Below are 19,410 nucleotides of genomic sequence, written 5' to 3'. Positions count from 1 at the left end.
CATAATTGGTCAAGTTGGGAGCTGTTCGTAACTTGAGGTACCACTGTATTACTATTATTATTTTTACATTTAATACTAGGCAAGATGAGTACCAAACTGCTAGTGAGCAATAAAGACATCCCAGGGTCCAAAGGCAAAGACGAATGCAATTACAGTATGTACTATGTGTCAAATTGGATATTTTGCGAAGATTTGAAGATGGAGAAAAAATTTCCATTTGTAAAGTTAACAGCATAGTTTCTTTAACAGTCTGTATGAATCTTCCACAAGAGACTACACTTAAAGCTCATGCTCAGTCAGTGATACGTGGAGGGTGTTCCAGGGGTCAACACCCCCGTGGCCTGGTCCACGACCTAAAACTACGAAATTATTATAAGGCGTAAAAAAACTAATGGGCAATATAGTAAGACTGAAGCATATAGATTGAACCTTAAAACCAGTACACTATCCTTTCAATTCTTAAATACAGAAGCAGGTAATCACATTATTTGAAAAGCTAAAGACATAACAACAGAAATATGCAATGGCAGCAAAGGCTCATTACATAGATTCAAAATGAGTGACCAAGTTAGTTTCATATTAACATCCTTCTTTCTTACATTCTGATTATTATTATTTTTATATTTAAAAGCAAGGACTAAACCTGTAGGCATCATGCAGCGCCTGGAAAAATGGGAGGTAATCAGGTTCAATCCAAGGAAGGGAAGAACAGGTCCAATACCTTGAATCAAAGAGCCACTCAGTGGCATCAGGTAACTTCCCTCATGAGGTTTCACATACTTATTATAATTTTCCCTCGTCTGACAGTATCATCAGCATCCTCTTGCACTTCCTGATAATGATCCTACCTCCTCTGATAGTATTATGAGCATCCTTCTTTTTTCACATCTTGATAATGATCCTACCTCCTCTGACAGTCTATTATCAGCCTCCTTCTCTTTCACATCCTGATAAACATTGTCCAGGTGACTCCACAGATATGGGAAGGCCACAAGTGTTAACAATGACTTGATATATGCTTCATGAGAAATACTTAGTGGCTTCAGATGCCTCTCTCCTTTCAACTGGATTCTCTTGAGGTCATAAAAATTTTCAGCAAATGATCCACCTGTATAAAGAATAAGGAAATTTAATGTGAATTTACATATCAAAAAAAAAATAAATGTACATTCAAAGTAATGACATGAGAGTTGAGTGAAAAAAGGCAGAGATTGAATACAATAATAAAACATATCCCAATTTCTTTTATAGTGGATACATAAATGTCAGACTTAACAAGAGATGTCCGTCTACCAGGAGAAAAAGTTCCACGATTGAAAAATGTACAAAAAGACACACACACACACACACATGCCTGGTGGGGCCAGGAGCTGAGTCACACACACACCTGGCAGGACCAGGAGCTAAGTAACACACACACACACACACACACACACACACACACACACACACACACACACACACACACACACACACACACACACACTAGGCAAAGAGCATTTTCATATGCACGACTTTTTATTTTTAACCTTAATGGATGTTCCCTACCAAGGCAGAGTATCCCAAAGAAAACACATTTGCCATCATTCATTCAGTCACTGTCTTACCAGAAATGTGCTAACATCACAATTCAGATTACTCTCCAACTGCAACATTCCCACTCCTTCAAAGTATAGGCACTACTCTTCCTCCTTCAGAACTGAAGTCTAGCTAAATGGTTACAATGAAACCCTTCATAAAATTACCTTGCTCACACTCCAATAACACGGCAATTAAAAAACACTTTTCTCCATTCACCCCTCTAATGCACTCAGGCCCCTAAAACTCAAAGCCTATTTTATTCCCCCTTCCTCCCTCCAACCATTCCTTCTATCCCAGATTCATACACCCTTTGTCATTCTATTTCTTTCCATCCTCTCTACGATATATTTAGGCTAACATTGATAAATATTTCAACATGCTCCAGAAACTGTTGAAGACCTAAAGGAGCCTGGGGAAAGAAGGTCCCCAAACTTGGCCGAGGGGTGACCCCAGACTCAGTTCCTGATAATGAACAAGGAGAGGCTCATCAAACCTTGGTGATGTCAATAAAAATCCCCAAAGAAAGCTGATAAGAGAACCAAAGTACTGAAGACAAAAGTGTTTCTGACAAACAATGGGTGGAATGGCCACAGAAGGTACTGCCAGGTCTGGACCCTGGTACTGGTCAAAGTTGTCCCCAAATGCAACAGAATGTAGTTGAGGAGAGTCTGTGAGCTCAAAATTGCCAAAGACAATAGCAGATGGGCAACATCCTACCTCAACATCATTTCAAATGCCATACACAATGCTAAGTGACAAGTACTGTATAGTACATCTATGATACCAGACCAAAGGAGGCATTAAAAGAGGCCCTGATCTGAAAGCTCCTGGCAAGTGTAGGGTCAAGCACAATCTGGTTCTGGGAGCTAGACCAGTGTTTCAAGAAATCAAAGAACAAAACTGCTTCACCAAATTTTTGTGCACAAACAGGATCGTAGAGAGAGCAGTATTGAGAAAGAGAAGATGCTCTGTGGCCATGTTGTAGTGGCTCCATAGCTCAAGGAAATAGGGCATTGACCCATAGAGACAGTGAGGGAGAGAGAGAGGATTCTGGAAGCACAAATGAAGAACTGCCAGAAGAGAGGCTAATGAAGAGTTCATCCTCCATGGAAAAATACAAGTCAGACAGCGAATAATTGATACAAGGCTTGTAGATCCTACAAGTTATGTCGGTGGAACATGCAGAATGAGCATTATTCTCAGAGAAAGACATGAAGAAAACTGTGAATGCAGATTTAGGTAATATTTGTAAAACTACCCAGGCGCTGGACAAAGGGGTGTTGGTCAAATAATAGTCCATCACAAGTGAAGAAGTTAGGCGTTGAAATGATAAAATAAAGGTGATGACGGGAACTGGGCAGGTGCTCACACCTGGGCAGTATTAGGTAGGAATAGGTGTGAAAAAACTCCAACTGGATTCACCCCCCAAAATGTCAGAGCAGAGAAGATTACATGTAGCACACAAAATTTACAACCAAAGCAATGCACTACATATATTTGTAATGAGAATACAAAAAAAAAAAAAATGTATTTTACATTTACTGACCTGCTCCAACATCAGCCAGACTTTAACACTTACAATATGCAATAAATTGTAAAGTTTTCCGATAACACCTGAAGAACTGAGGTACTGTATATAAAAAAAACTGTCCAGTGTTCAGTTGTACATTATAAAAAAAAATATACACAAGTAGCCAAATAAAAATACATAAAAGTTAAACTCGCACGAGATAACTATAACTTCAGTGAAGGTATGGATCTGTGTAAAGTACCTGATACACTGTAGAGAAAAATTTTAAAATTTTAGTGATGGAAGCCTATGATTAGAATAAAAGAATGATTTATTAAATTATAAAAGAAGGGCAATGTATATGTACTAGTATATAAAGCCGAGATAGTGAAGTATAAAAGTTACTGGAAATATTATCAAAGATACACAAATAACCCGCACATAAAAGACAGAAGCTTATGACGACGTTTCGGTCCGACTTGGACCATTGACAAAGTCACACTGTGCCTTTTTGTTATTTATTAAAATTATCAAAGGTTTTAAATTAGATAAATACAGGTCCACCATCACAAATCCGGCATCATTGGGACCTGTAATATGCCGGATTATTGAGTTTGCCAGATTACAGAGTGGTTAGGTTAGAATACACTTGATAAAGTTAACCAACTTGACTTACACAAGAAAGTTCACTGAACATTGGCAAAAATCAAACATTTCCGCTACTTTCAATTTCAAGGTACAGTACTTTTCGTTGTGAAACCAATCAAAATCATATCTATTACTAAAATATATCTTCCATTCTATCAAATGAGACCAAAAAAATGAGAATACAACCATAAAAACCATACAAAAATATACCGCTAAGGGGCGGCTAATGTCTGAGAAGTGAACTCCGTTATTTATCATCCGATTTTTTTTCATTTTTTTGTGTACATTAAGAAGTATCTTTCCATCATACATTGCCCAAGTTTCAATAAGATAGCCCAACAAACAACCGAGAAAAAAAAATTATTTACCAAAAATCATATATGGCAAGCCCAAGCCAGGTACTAGAAATAAGTCACTTTGTCTAACTTTCATGGGTTATCCAAGGTTCTCTACACATATGCTGCTATGTATGATAATCTATGTAGAGAAAATAGCTTTTTTGTTTCAGTTTTATGGTGCACTATGAGTGTATATCACAGTTAGCTCTGTGCTATACCCTATTCTCTCTAATATAAGCCCCCAAGACAGGGATAGGAGAATGGTACTTGTATCCCACATCCTCTTCATACCTCTGTCGAACTGCTTGGTATTATGTCAAATATTCATTTTGGAGTATTTAACATGTTTTTATGTTATTTATATTGTTTATTATGTCATATTAGATCAACTATAATAGGCAAATAAGCCGTAGTGTTGATATTAGTGTAATAATAAAGCATATTCTCCTGCATCTCGAGACTGAGCTCATGGCAACCGACAGTGGCATCGAAGCCACACCTTTTCTTTTATGGACAATTTACTGTGTATGTGCTTTACACAATGAGAAGCGTTTCTTTTATTTGTTGGAACCATGGCTAGGGCTAAAAGTAAGCAGGTTATAACAATAAATGAAGAAAAAGAAATTGGAATGACTTGTGCAGTAAGGAGGAGATCAAGCAGACTTGAATAACTATAGGACAATATCCAACTTACACCCTCTCTCTAAAATCTTTGAAAAATTAATTCATGAGCGAATTTATTCCTACCTCATCTCCCACAACATACTCAACCCCTGCCAGTTTGGGTTCAGGCCTAATAAAAATATGAATGATGTTATTATACACATGCTAGAACAAATATACACTGCACTCGAGAAAAAAGAAGTCCCAGTGGGGATCTTCATTGATTTACGTAAAGCTTTTGATACAGTTGACCATGATTTGTTGCACATAAAATTATCTCACTATGGTATAAGAGGGCACTCACTCAACTACCTAAAGTCATACCTTAGCAACAGAAGCCAATATGTGTACACAAATGGAGCAAACTCTTCCACACAGTCAATTACAGTTGGTGTCCCACAGGGAAGTGTCCTTGGCCCTCTTCTCCTTCTCATTTACATAAACGACCTACGAAATGCATAGCAACTACTCGAACCCACACTATTTGCAGATGACACTACATACGTCTTCTCTCACCCAAGCCCAGTTATACTAGCCAATACTGTAAATACCGAATTACAGAAAATATCTACCTGGATGATGATCAACAAACTTACTCTCAATACTGACAAAACCTACTTCATTCAGTTTGGAAACAGAACTACAGATGTTCCACTTAACATAATGATAAACAGATCACCTATCACAAAGCTCACAGAGGGAAAATTCTTAGGAATCCACCTTGATAATACACTCAAATTTCAAACACAAGTACTGTATAACAAATTCCCAAGAAAATCTCCAAGACCGTAGGCATACTATCGAAGATATGGTACTATGTTCCACAATCAGCCCTCCTGGCCCTATATCACTCACTCATTTACCCATATCTCACCTATGGAATTTGTGCATGGGGCTCAACAACAATAAATCATATCACACCATTAATTACCCAGCAAAAGGCTGCACTCAGAATGATAACAAATTCCCACTCCAGGCAGCATACTCCACCAATATCTTCTCTAAACTTACTCACCGTACAAAACATCCATACTTATTATTGTGCCTACTACATACATAGAATGCTAAACTCGGATATAAACTCTCCCCTCAAACTTCTCCTTACCAACCTCAACAGAACACATGACCATAACACAAGGCACAGATCACTCTTTGATGATCCCCGTGTCCATCTCACACTGTAAAAACTTAATGCACATAAAAGGCCCAAATATCTGGAATTCATTACCTGTGAATATAAAAGAAATACTGTCTGTTTATCAATTCAAGACTCTTCTTATAAACCACTTACTCACCCACAACTAAATAAATATTGAATAATTGTATCTCATAAATGTATAACCTATGACCCTATCAAACTATGTGCTTTTAATTACATTACCAAATAGAATATTCCATTCTCTTGAATGCACAGTAACTCATCAAATGACCATATGACCTGTTTCTGCACTACAAATCATTAATTTTATTCGATTTGATCGGATTATATTATATATTGTTATGCTACAAATTTGTACAACTTTAATGCTTCTTATTTGAAATACTCATTTGTACTTCATGTTGTAATTTGTTTACTGTAATTTTTACCACTGAATATATCACTGCTTATTTAATCTTAAGTTAATTTAAAGCCTGCCCATAATGCTCTGCATACAAGGGGCTTTTGGCATGTACAGTGGAACCTCAAATATCGAACCTAATCTGTTCCAGGACTTAGTTCTAAATTCGAAAAGTCTGAAAAGCGAAGCAATATCTCCCATAAGAAATAATGGAAATACAATTAATCCATTCCAGAAATCCAAAAATATTTAAAAAAAAAAAAAAATTATAGAGATTAATTATAGTTTTACATACAACAAATATAGTGTTCAATTATGTTGGGATTACCAACAGACCCCTGGCAGTCTTCAAGCTGGCACTGGACAAGCACCTAAAGTCAGTTCCGGATCAGCCGGGCTGTGGCTCGTACGTTGGTTTGCGTGCAGCCAGCAGCAACAGCCTGGTTGATCAGGCTCTGATCCACCAGGAGGCCTGGTCACAGACCGGGCCGCGGGGGCGTTGACCCCCGGAACTCTCTCCAGGTAAACTCCAGGTATAAAATAACATTTTACTTACCTTTATTGAAGATTGGTGATGGCATCTGGAAGATAGGGAGGAGGAGAGAGGGAGTTAGGGTTAGTGTTTGGAAGGAGAATCCCCCTCCATGAGGACTTCAGATATCAAAGCCCTCTCTGGGGTTACTTCCCTTCTCTGTCTTTTGATGCCACTAGGACCAGTTTGAGTCACTCGACCCTTGTCTCGCAAAATAACTGTCCACAGTCCTCTGTTTCTGGTGCCTCTTTAAGATTTCCCTAAAATGGGACATGGTTCTGTCACTGAACTTGTTGCAAAAATGGCTTGTTTCAGCTTGCTCAGGGTGATACTTCTCCACAAACATTTGGACATCATTCCACTTCTGTTTTATTACCTTCTTCACATCTATGGTGTTTCTCACTTTCTTTACCACAGGGGTACCACTAGCAAGTTTCTTTGGGCCCACTGTAGCTTATTTCACAGTCCCACAAGCCCTAAACACAATGAAATAAAATGTTTGAATGAGAGCGCAGGTTAGTGTTCTCTCAAGCATCAACAAAACCAGACTGGCTCACGGTGCCTGCGTGAGGATACGGACAGAACGGGCTGCCGGACAGGTCCGGTACCCGATGATTCGAAAATAGGGGCGAGTTCGATAATAGGGACAAAGTTAGTTCGAAAAAAACATTCTATTTTCGACGAGTTCGATAAGTGATACGCTCGAAATTTGAGGTTTCACTATACACCCAATCACTATATTTCTTTGTACAACTATGTATTATGTCCAAATAAAAAATAAATAAATAAATAAAAAAAAATAAATAATAAATAAATAAAAATAAATAAGTAGCACCACCAAACAGTACCAACAGGTTTCTGTGGCAACCCTGGAAATTTGAAATTATGCTAGCCAAAATTAGTGCTGAATAACTGATGGAACCGAATGTTTGATTGCTAGATTTGTGTTGGCGGACCTGTATAAAATAAATTTACTCACCATAATTTGATAAGTAGTGATGCTGTAAAATAAGATTAAATGCTGCAAATATTTCACTGGAATATTTCAAACACCACTCGTATTTCTCAGGATTGCTTTCCGCTACCACCTGAAACATACACATTTAGAGATATTTAAAATGATTATCAACATCCTCTCTTTATATTCTCATGAATGATGTAGGAATTCATGATTACCAATTCCCTTTATATTTAGATTTTATATTACACTTAGACAACACTAAATGTAATACAGTACTATAAATACCAAAATTCAAGAAAGGAGGGCCCCTGAAACTACCAACAAGTGTTCCTGATAAGCTCACTGTGCAATGTAATGGAAGATGAAAAGAAAAAGAAAAAAAAAAGAGATGGAACATTTAGAAAATGCAAAATTCCTTAAACAATATGGCTTTTAACTGGGAAGTCATGCCTGACAAACTTCAGAGAAATGGGAATTAAACAGAAGAGGTTGGGTGGACTGCATCTTCCCAGACTGTAAGAAAACCTGTGGTACAATATAACACCACACATAAGCCTTCTATAGTGCACAAACTTCCTTCAAGGAATGCCTTTATGTTGGTACAGCTATCTTGATCCAAATAACTGAAGCTACCTCTCCCTTCCAATGATCAAACCTCATTGCTACCCATTTTCCAGGCACTTTTAAGGGTTTAGTGATTCTCCATGAATCTAAGAGCAATACTGCACAAACTAGATACAAAAAACCAAGGTAACATACTGTACCAGTGTAGATTTTGGAAAATAGTAATGCGCCTAAACAACAGGAGACCAGGGTCACATTAGTGATGAGTTAGGATTAGTGAATGTAACTAGCAGTGTCTCCCAGAGATCTGTGGAAGACCTCCATAATGTTCCTGGTGTATGTAAAATAATGTACCTGCAAAGAGGGGTGAACTCTTACATCATATTGTTTGTAGATGTTAAAATATTGGATACAAACGGACGAACACAGCTGCAGGCTACAAGAGGATGTAGACATAGTGTAAATGGTTTAAAAAAACGACAAGTTGAAGAATGAGACACTTGTGCAACATTTGGGAATCTTTATTACTGAAACGTTTCACCAGCCAGTGGCTTCATCAGTCCAAAACATAGAAAGGCATAAAATGAGGAGGAGCTAGAGGTAATCAGTCCCTCAACCTGGAGTCAATGTGTTTAGTCCCTCAATCTTGAGAAAAGTACAGCATATGCACAAGGTGACTTATAGTATAACAAAGACAGGTTAGTTGAAGCAGCAGGAGGCAGAGCCTGTTACATCTTAACAATGAGATTGTTTTCTCATGATCCTAACAAAAATGCACTAATCAAGATTTAACAGACTGAGTCATATAGCATCAGATGTAGAGAGAGTTGCTCAATAGAAAAATAAGTTGAAAACCCCCAATGAAAATCAGTCAAAATTTTGAGGCTAACCTATACTACTACTACTACTACTACTACTACTACTACTACTAATAATAATAATAATAATAATAATAATAATAATAATCTTTATTTCTAAAAAGTACACGATACAAACTTAGCATATTGTATAGGAAGCCCCTGGTTATGCAGAGCATTTGGGGCAACAAATGTTAATCAGGTTCTACAGGCTGCGACCCACAACAGAAAACTAACATCCAGGTACCTACTTACTGCTTGGTAAACAAGGGCAGCAGGTGTGACGAGACATGTCCAACGTAAAATCGTACACATACAACCTAAGCAAAGCTTGTCTTTTACTCAGTCATATATAGATTAAACCCGGTTCCTGTGGGTCTAAAGCCACAGGCACTACCACTGAGCAACAGTTATTTAACATCAACTGAGAGTATCACCTTCATGACATGTGTCACAGCCGGTTGTAGGGTGGACATAAGACCATCCTGAGCCACAACGTCAAATATCGAGGGACGTGTCCTCGCTGTGACGGTAATATGAGCCCCAAACTCAGCCATTGTTTTTGTTTGTTTGTTGGGTTTATCAGGGCCCCTGACGGCTTACACAGTATCGAACCCGACTTCCCGATGTTCGGTGATGATTTGTTTCCCAAAGCTGGGCGATGAAAGATAAAGGAAAAAAGAGTTCCTTTGTAAATAGAAATATAAACCTGAAGTTTCCAACTAGATCCGGTGGACCTCCTTGTCAAGCACCAGCAGTGTGAGGCCCACACCGCCACCTGAGTTCAGTAACCGGTTTCCCACCGAAAACCGTTTGAGAATTATCCTCAAAGTGGAAACATGGCTGAAAGTAAACCGATAAGAGAAGATTTCGTTCGGATTTTTAACCCCGAAGGGTTAGCCACCCAGGATAACCCAAGAAAGTCAGTGCGTCATCGAGGACTGTCCTCAATCTTGTCCCCCAGGGTGCGACCCACACCAGTCGACTAACACCCAGGTACCTATTTGCTGCTAGGTGAACATGACAACAGGTGTAAGGAAAAGTGCCGAAATGTTTCCACCCGCCGGGAATCGATCCCGGGCCATCCGTGTGTGAAGCGGGAGATTTAGCCACCAGGCCACGGAGGTTACAGGACCGGGTGCCCCTCCTGTAATGTGCCCGAGGGACAAAATAGATGAGGACAAGCGTCCCAGAGAGAACGGGGGAAATTTATCACGGACACTCAGGCGAGAAAGACATCCGCACCCGACGAGCGCTGGCACAGAAGTCGCAGTTGTTGTCTACTGTTAGGGTGTTTAGGGCCACTTCTTATTCTTGTTGGGGTTGAAAGGGCCACTGACAGCTTACGCCGTATCTCTTCCTGCCTCCCGACATTCAGAAAAATGAGAAATTGCCCAAACATGTCGATGAATTTAATCGACTAGGCCTCATAATATCTTCCTCTTAAGCAAAGATATTAACAAGCAAACGACATCCCCCACCCATCTATTTGCAGGGTGAAATCATTAGCTACGTTAAAACTTACAGATATCTTGGTGTAGATGTACCCTTTAACAAATCCACTATACCACAACTAAACAAGAAATGTAAAGCTAGGCTAAATGCTCTCAAAGCTGTTGCTGGCTACAGTCCCAACTATGGTGCTAATGTGAGAATCGTGAGAATGATGTACATAGCCTATGTTAGGTCCTTAATTGATTATGCTGCTCCCATGTTGATATTAGCTAGAGAAAGTCCTCTCCGACCCTTGGAGTTAATGCAAAATGAAGCTCTCAGGATTATTCTTGGCTGTCCCAGATCTACAAAAGTTCTTAACATGAGGAAGGAGCTTGGTATTTCTAGTATCAGTGATAGGATTGTTGAAATTAACACTGTACTCGGTATTAGAATGTTGAGAAACTAACCAGACACTGTCACAGTGAATCTTACCAAGTGTCTAGAGGTAAATACACACAGATCTAAATGGATTGTGAAAACGTGCAATTGCATCAAGTTTTATAACCTGCATGAAGTGTATCACTGTAGGCATGTTGTTGTTTGTTTAATATGTTTATTATGCACCCCATACCCATCCTGTGGGCGGTAGTCAAAAGATTACAGAGGTACATAATTGGTCCAGGGACTGGGCCTCAAAGTTTTGATAGCTGAGCAAGTTACAGAGGTAATGAATTCACAATTTACAAAGGTAATGAACTCACAATTTACAAAGGTAATGAACTCCAGGTAGGTCTACTCACAATCATGACAAGTTACAAAGGTATTTACAGATTACAAAGGTACACAATGGGTCCAGGGACCGGGCTCCAAAGTTTTGATGGCTGAACTAGGTACAAGGTAATGAACTCACAAGTTACAAAGGTAATGAACTCACAAGTTACAAAGGTAATGAATACTGTAAGAATGGTTACTTACGTTTATACATGGCTGCAATCATGAACAAATTTTAGAGTAATGAGCAATTCACACTTCCACTCCCGGTCACAACTGTAGTGAGTTATTGGTGCAAATGTTGATTGCTGAGTCTCTCTCTCTCTCACACACACACACACACACACATACAAATTCATACACACACACACATAAACACACACACACACACACACACACACACACACACACACACACACACACACACACACACACACACACACACACACACACACACACAAACTCATACACACACACTGTAGGCAACAAGAGCATTTCACCCCTCCATGGAAGATGTGTTCATTTAATATCACATACCTACAAGTCCCTCCCAAGAAGCTCATTGCTAGTAATCCCTTCCTTAAATCTCTTGTTAGAGCAACTGCTCAAGAAGAAATTTCTCACCTAGCTGGTAGTAATAAGTTATCACAAGTTATATACACTGATGGATCTAAACAGGAGTCTTCTGGCAGGGCTGCATCTGCTCTTGTTGCCACCTCCCTAGTTAAGAACGATAATAAATTTGTTGAGTTAGGCATAAGAATTAACAACTGGGCGTCTACACTGCAAACTGAATTGTTTGCAATCCTAATGGCGCTAAAGCTAACATATGACACTGAGCTTGACTCTGTCATCATTACTGATTCTATGTCATCATTGAAGGCTCTTGACTCATATAATGACTCCAACAACATGCTCATTGGAGAAGCCAGGTATAGATACTCAAAAATTAGGGAGAAAGGAATTAATGTACAATTGCTATGGATCCCATCACACATTGGATTACTCCTTCATGATAAAGTTGATATGTTAGCCAAGAAGAGTACCCAGAAGGAGAATGTAGAATATAACTTTGGCATAACTGTGTCTAGCATTAGGAATAATATTAGGAGAGAAGTAAATAATGAAAATGATTGTTATAGGAATGCAGTTAGAAGCCTGAGTAGATCTATAACCCACTATGATAACATGAACGTAGATAAGTATGTTTATGGAGCAACTTGCAATGTGAACAGACTGACTGATGTTGTAGTGGCCAGGCTTAGGCTTGGTTACAAGTACTTCTGGCAGTTTGGGAGACACACAGATGATGATCAAACTAAATGTAAATTATGTGATCAGGCATATGGTCACTCTCTTGAACACTATGTGCTTAATTGTCCACTCATTGAGGAATACAGAGACAGACAGTATAATAACCTATGTGACATGTCAAGATATCTTATTAATGAAAATAAGATACCAGATATACTAAGCAAATTTCCTAAATTTGCTTGTAACAGATAAGTGAACTATAGATATGTAGATATAAATCCATATGTATTCCTGTTAACCCTTTGGGGCCTAGTTCCTAGGCCTTTTGTGTATCCATATGCTCTCGCGCTACCGTCCACAGGATGGATATGGGGTGCACAATAAACTAGCCACTTCGGTGGCAAAATCTAATCTAAAAAAATCTGTCGATGAAAGAAAAGGGAACAAGAGTCTCTTTGTAAATAGAAACAGAAACTGTAAATTACCAAATAGACCAGGTAGACCTCCCTCGCCAAGCCCAGCAGAGTGAGAATACCAGACTGAAGTTCCTCTACAGACAAGCACAGGGTGTCAGGGTATACCACAAATTCTAACCATACAATACAGCGGAAAAGTAATGTGAAGGACCTGGGAGTGATAATGTCAAAGAGTCTCGCCTTCAAAGATCACAACAATGTATCTATCTCATCCGCAAGGAAAATGATAGGATGGATAATGAGAACCTTCAAAACTAGGGACGCCAAGCCCGTGATGATTCTCTTCAAATCGCTTGTTCTCTCTAGGCTGGAATACTGCTGTACACTAACGGCCCCCTTCAAGGCTGGCGACATTGCAGACCTGGAGAGTGTACAAAGAAATTTCACGGCACACATAAGTGCGATAAGGCACCTAAACTACTGGGAACGGTTGAAAATCCTTGATCTGTATTCCCTCAAATGCAGGCGAGAGAGATACATAACAATATACACTTGGAAGGTTCTGGAGGAATTGGTACGAAACCTGCACACGAAAAACACTCCCTGTGAAAGCAAAAGAGTCGGCAGGAGATGCAACATACCCCCGATGAAAAGCAGGGGCGCCACGAGTACACTGAGAGACAACACAGTAAGTGTCCGGGGCTCAAGACTGTTCAATTGCCTCCCAGGATACATAAGGGGGACTACCAATAGACCCCTGGCTGTCTTCAAGAAGGCATTGGACAGGCACCTAAAGTCAGTTCCTGACCAACCGGGCTGTGGTTCGTACGTCAGCTTGTGTGCGGCCAGCAGTAACAGCCTGGTTGATCAGACCCTGATCCACCATGAGGGCTGGTCTCAGACAGGGCCGCGGGGGCGTTGACCCCCGAAACCCTCTCCAGGTAAACTCCAAGTCTACCTGCAGTATAATGTGATCCTTTATTGACAACGTTTCACCCACACAGTGGGCTTTTTCAAGTCACACAGTGACTTGAAAAAGCCCACTGTGTGGGTGAAACGTTGTCAATAAAGGATCACATTATACTGCATATGTGTTTATATTTCCACTGTGTCGGTATTTGATACCATTTATTTCCATCCAAGTCTACCTACAGTGGCTCGCAGGACACTATGTCTAGCCCATATACAATATCTTGTGGATTACGCTTGCTCTTCATGGTACTATGCCTTGACAAAAAAAAATGAAAGATAGACTGCAAATCACCCAGAATAAAATGGCAAGATTCATCCTGGACCTGCGTCCAAGAGAGAATGTAGCCAGGATGAATTACAGCAGTTCGATATGCTGAATGTTGAAGACAGAGTAAAACAACTGAAGCTAAATCAAGTTTATAAAATTGCTCACAAACAATGTCCAGAATATCTTGCTGCCAATTTTGTCAAGGCTGGGAACCGCAGCAATCATAGTACTAGGGGGAGAGAGCAATCATAGTACTAGGGGGAGAGAGCACAACTTTGTAGTACCCACAGTCAGTGGCCAGGCGTCAAACACCTTTTATTGTACAGCAATAAAGGAATGGAACAGACTGCCTGCACATGTCAAAGCCAGTCATAGCATGAACCAGTTCAAGAAGAGTGACAAAAGGTGTCTGATGAATGTAGCTACAGAAAAGGAGGGGAATGATTTTCTACTTTTTAGCTAACACACGTGTAATATTTCTTTATTCCTAGTATATCTCCTTTATAGTATAATAATAAGATATTATCTCCTTTATATAATAATGTTAATAAAAATAGTATATCTTTTATATTATAATAAGATAAAAGGACCCCAATGGAAATAAGTCACTCTGACTTTTTTGGGTTATCCCAGGTTCTTTACACATTCAAATTCAAATTCAAATTCAAAGTTTATTCTCTATAAGGATTACAATGCTGAGTTTACAGAAATTTGGTTATTGTTTGGTTTAACATGTAGTAAAATTGAGATTACAGAGTGTACCACTAGAACGCTTAGCATGGCTAGGCATTTCGGGCATACTTAGTTTTATTCTTAAATGTAAAATATTACAAATTATGAGGTAAGTTGGTATTATGGCTAAGTGACTAAATACTATTTTGTGAGTTTAGCAGTGTGAATGCTTTTGTTTTGGCACAGTATATAGTTTCAGTATTGGAGTATCACAGGATTCATTATATTAAGACTGAGATTAATATTTCTGTTTATGGTCAAATGAGTGTGCGAGTGTAAGTGTGAACCACCAGGTGGTATTCGTGAAGTTAGTTGACGGGGTGTATCAGGGAGATAAGATGTTTTCTAATGGTAGTTTTGAAGGTGATGAATGTGTCTGCATTTCTAGAGTTCTCAGGTAGGGTATTCCAGATTTTAGGGCCTTTGACATACATTGAATTTTTGTAAAGGTTTAGTCGGACACGGGGAATGTCGTAGAGATGTTTGTTTCTGGTGTTATGCCTGTGGGTTCTGTCACAACTATCAAGAAAGCGTTTAAGGTCAAGGTTGATATTAGAGTTTAAGGCCCTGTGTCTTCCTTTGCAGATGACACCCGAATCTGCATGACAGTGTCTTCCATTGCAGACACTGCAAGGCTCCAGGCGGACATCAACCAAATCTTTCAGTGGGCTGCAGAAAACAATATGAAGTTCAACGATGAGAAATTTCAATTACTCAGATATGGTAAACATGAGGAAATTAAATCTTCATCAGAGTACAAAACAAATTCTGGCCACAAAATAGAGCGAAACACCAACGTCAAAGACCTGGGAGTGATTATGTCGGAGGATCTCAACTTCAAGGACCATAACATTGTATCAATCGCATCTGCTAGAAAAAATGACAGGATGGATAATGAGAACCTTCAAAACTAGGGAGGCCAAGCCCATGATGACACTCTTCAGGTCACTTGTTCTATCTAGGCTGGAATATTGCTGCACTCTAACAGCACCTTTCAAGGCAGGTGAAATTGCCGACCTAGAAAATGTACAGAGAACTTTCACGGCGCGCATAACGGAGATAAAACACCTCAATTACTGGGAGCGCTTGAGGTTTCTAAACCTGTATTCCTTGGAACGCAGGAGGGAGAGATACATGATTATATACACCTGGAAAATCCTAGAGGGACTAGTACCGAACTTGCACACGAAAATCACTCACTACGAAAGCAAAAGACTTGGCAGACGATGCACCATCCCCCCAATGAAAAGCAGGGGTGTCACTAGCACGTTAAGAGACCATACAATAAGTGTCAGGGGCCCGAGACTGTTCAACTGCCTCCCAGCACACATAAGGGGGATTACCAACAGACCCCTGGCAGTCTTCAAGCTGGCACTGGACAAGCACCTAAAGTCAGTTCCTGATCAGCCGGGCTGTGGCTCGTACGTTGGTTTGCGTGCAGCCAGCAGCAACAGCCTGGTTGATCAGGCACTGATCCACCAGGAGGCCTGGTCACAGACCGGGCCGCGGGGGCGTTGACCCCCGAAACTCTCTCCAGGTAAACTCCAGGTAATATAGATTGCACAGTAGTAAGTGTGGATGTACTGAACTGGGAGTAAGTTTAGATCTTTGAAGAGTGGGGGGGTGTGCTGCCAGGGATGGGATTTAGTGATTATTCTTACTGCAGCTTTTTGTTGGGTTATTATTGGCTTTAGGTGTGTTGCTGCTGTTGATCCCCAAGCACAAATAGCATAGGTGAGGTATGGATAAATAAGTGAGTGGTATAGTGTGAGAAGGGCATTTTGCGGCACGTAGTATCGTATCTTGGAGAGGATCCCAACCGTTTTGGATACTTTTTTGGCTATATGCTGGATATGGGTGCTGAAATTCAGGTTATTGTCAAGGTATAAGCCTAAGAATTTTCCCCCATTATTTCTGGTAATTAGAGTGTTGTCAATCTTAATGTTAATTTGTGCATCTCATGCTCTGCTACCAAACATAATATAGTAAGTTTTGTCAGTGTTAAGCGTAAGTTTGTTGGCTGTCATCCAAGTCGATATTTTAATCAGCTCCTCATTCATAATGGTGTTAAGGGTGGCAAGATTAGGGTGAGAGATGACATAAGTCGTGTCATCAGCAAAGAGAATGGGTTTTAGGTGTTGGGATACGTTTGGTAGGTCATTGATGTATATGAGGAAGAGCAGGGGACCAAGGACACTTCCCTGCGGAACTCCAGTATCAAGTGGCCGTGTTGCTGATGCTGTGTCTTTAATGGTGACGTACTGATACCTATTAGTAATGTAAGATTTGAAATAAGCAAGCGCAGATATGGTAAACATGAGGAAATTAAATCTTCATCAGAGTACAAAACAAATTCTGGCCACAAAATAGAGCGAAACACCAACGTCAAAGACCTGGGAGTGATCATGTCGGAGGATCTCACCTTCAAGGACCATAACATTGTATCAATCGCAGCTGCTAGAAAAATGACAGGATGGATAATGAGAACCTTCAAAACTAGGGAGGCCAAGCCCATGATGACACTCTTCAGGTCGCTTGTTCTATCTAGGCTGGAATATTGCTGCACACTAACAGCACCTTTCAAGGCAGGTGAAATTGCTGACCTAGAAAATGTACAGAGAACTTTCACGGCGCATAACGGAGATAAAACACCTCAATTACTGGGAGCGCTTGGGGTTCCTAAACCTGTATTCCCTGGAGTACCTGGAGTTTACCTGGAGAGAGTTCCGGGGGTCAACGCCCCCGCGGCCCGGTCTGAGACCAGGCCTCCTGGTGGATCAGAGCCTGATCAACCAGGCTGTTGCTGCTGGCTGCACGCAAACCAACATACGAGCTACAGCCCGGCTGATCCGGAACTGACTTTAGGTGCTTGTCCAGTGCCAGCTTGAAGACTGCCAGGGGTCTGTTGGTAATCCCCCTTATGTGTGCTGGGAGGCAGTTGAACAGTCTCGGGCCCCTGACACTTATTGTATGGTCTCTTAACGTGCTAGTGACACCCCTGCTTTTCATTGGGGGGATGGTGCATCGTCTGCCAAGTCTTTTGCTTTCGTAATGAGTGATTTTCGTGTGCAAGTTCGGTACTAGTCCCTCTAGGATTTTCCAGGTGTATATAATCATGTATCTCTCCCTCCTGCGTTCCAGGGAATACAGGTTTAGGAACCTCAAGCGCTCCCAATAATTGAGGTGTTTTATCTCCGTTATGCGCGCCGTGAAAGTTCTCTGTACATTTTCTAGGTCGGCAATTTCACCTGCCTTGAAAGGTGCTGTTAGTGTGCAGCAATATTCCAGCCTAGATAGAACAAGTGACCTGAAGAGTGTCATCATGGGCTTGGCCTCCCTAGTTTTGAAGGTTCTCATTATCCATCCTGTCATTTTTCTAGCAGATGCGATTGATACAATGTTATGGTCCTTGAAGGTGAGATCCTCCGACATGATCACTCCCAGGTCTTTGACGTTGGTGTTTCGCTCTATTTTGTGGCCAGAATTTGTTTTGTACTCTGATGACGATTTAATTTCCTCATGTTTACCATATCTGAGTAATTGAAATTTCTCATCGTTGAACTTCATATTGTTTTCTGCAGCCCACTGAAAGATTTGGTTGATGTCTGCCTGGAGCTTTGCAGTGTCTGCAATGGAAGACACTGTCATGCAGATTCGGGTGTCATCTGCAAAGGAAGACACGGTGCTGTGGCTGACATCCTTGTCTATGTCGGATATAAGGATGAGGAACAAGATGGGAGCGAGTACTGTGCCTTGTGGAACAGAGCTTTTCACCGTAGCTGCCTCGGACTTTACTCTGTTGACGACTACTCTCTGTGTTCTGTTAGTGAGGAAATTATAGATCCATCGACCGACTTTTCCTGTTATTCCTTTAGCACGCATTTTGTGCGCTATTACGCCATGGTCACACTTGTCGAAGGCTTTTGCAAAGTCTGTATATATTACATCTGCATTCTTTTTGTCTTCTAGTGCATTTAGGACCTTGTCGTAGTGGTCCAATAGTTGAGACAGACAGGAGCGACCTGTTCTAAACCCATGTTGCCCTGGGTTGTGTAACTGATGGGTTTCTAGATGCGTGGTGATCTTGCTTCTTAGGACCCTTTCAAAGATTTTTATGATATGGGATGTTAGTGCTATTGGCCTGTAGTTCTTTGCTGTTGCTTTACTGCCCCCTTTGTGGAGTGGGGCTATGTCTGTTGTTTTTAGTAACTGTGGGACGACCCCCGTGTCCATGCTCCCTCTCCATAGGATGGAAAAGGCTCGTGATAGGGGCTTCTTGCAGTTCTTGATGAACACAGAGTTCCATGAGTCTGGCCCTGGGGCAGAGTGCATGGGCATGTCATTTAT

The 19,410-nt window shown here is 40.5% G+C and overlaps 1 protein-coding gene across 1 annotated transcript; it reads right to left on the bottom strand.

Moving 5' to 3' along the window:
• Positions 1-905: 905 nt before the first annotated feature.
• Positions 906-10,486, bottom strand: LOC128705560 (peroxisome assembly protein 12-B; the record flags this gene model as incomplete). Its single annotated transcript, XM_070080639.1, is given in 3 exon segments — positions 906-1,108; positions 7,811-7,919; positions 9,651-10,486. Coding segments are annotated over 3 exon segments (432 nt in total), but the record flags the coding sequence as incomplete, so codon positions are not given.
• Positions 10,487-19,410: the final 8,924 nt, after the last annotated feature.

Source organism: Cherax quadricarinatus, unplaced genomic scaffold (genome assembly GCF_038502225.1).
Source record: "Cherax quadricarinatus isolate ZL_2023a unplaced genomic scaffold, ASM3850222v1 Contig748, whole genome shotgun sequence".
NCBI lineage: Eukaryota > Metazoa > Arthropoda > Malacostraca > Decapoda > Parastacidae > Cherax > Cherax quadricarinatus.
The sequence above is the reverse complement of the archived record's forward strand: the minus strand, read 5'-3'. Positions and strand labels throughout refer to the sequence as shown.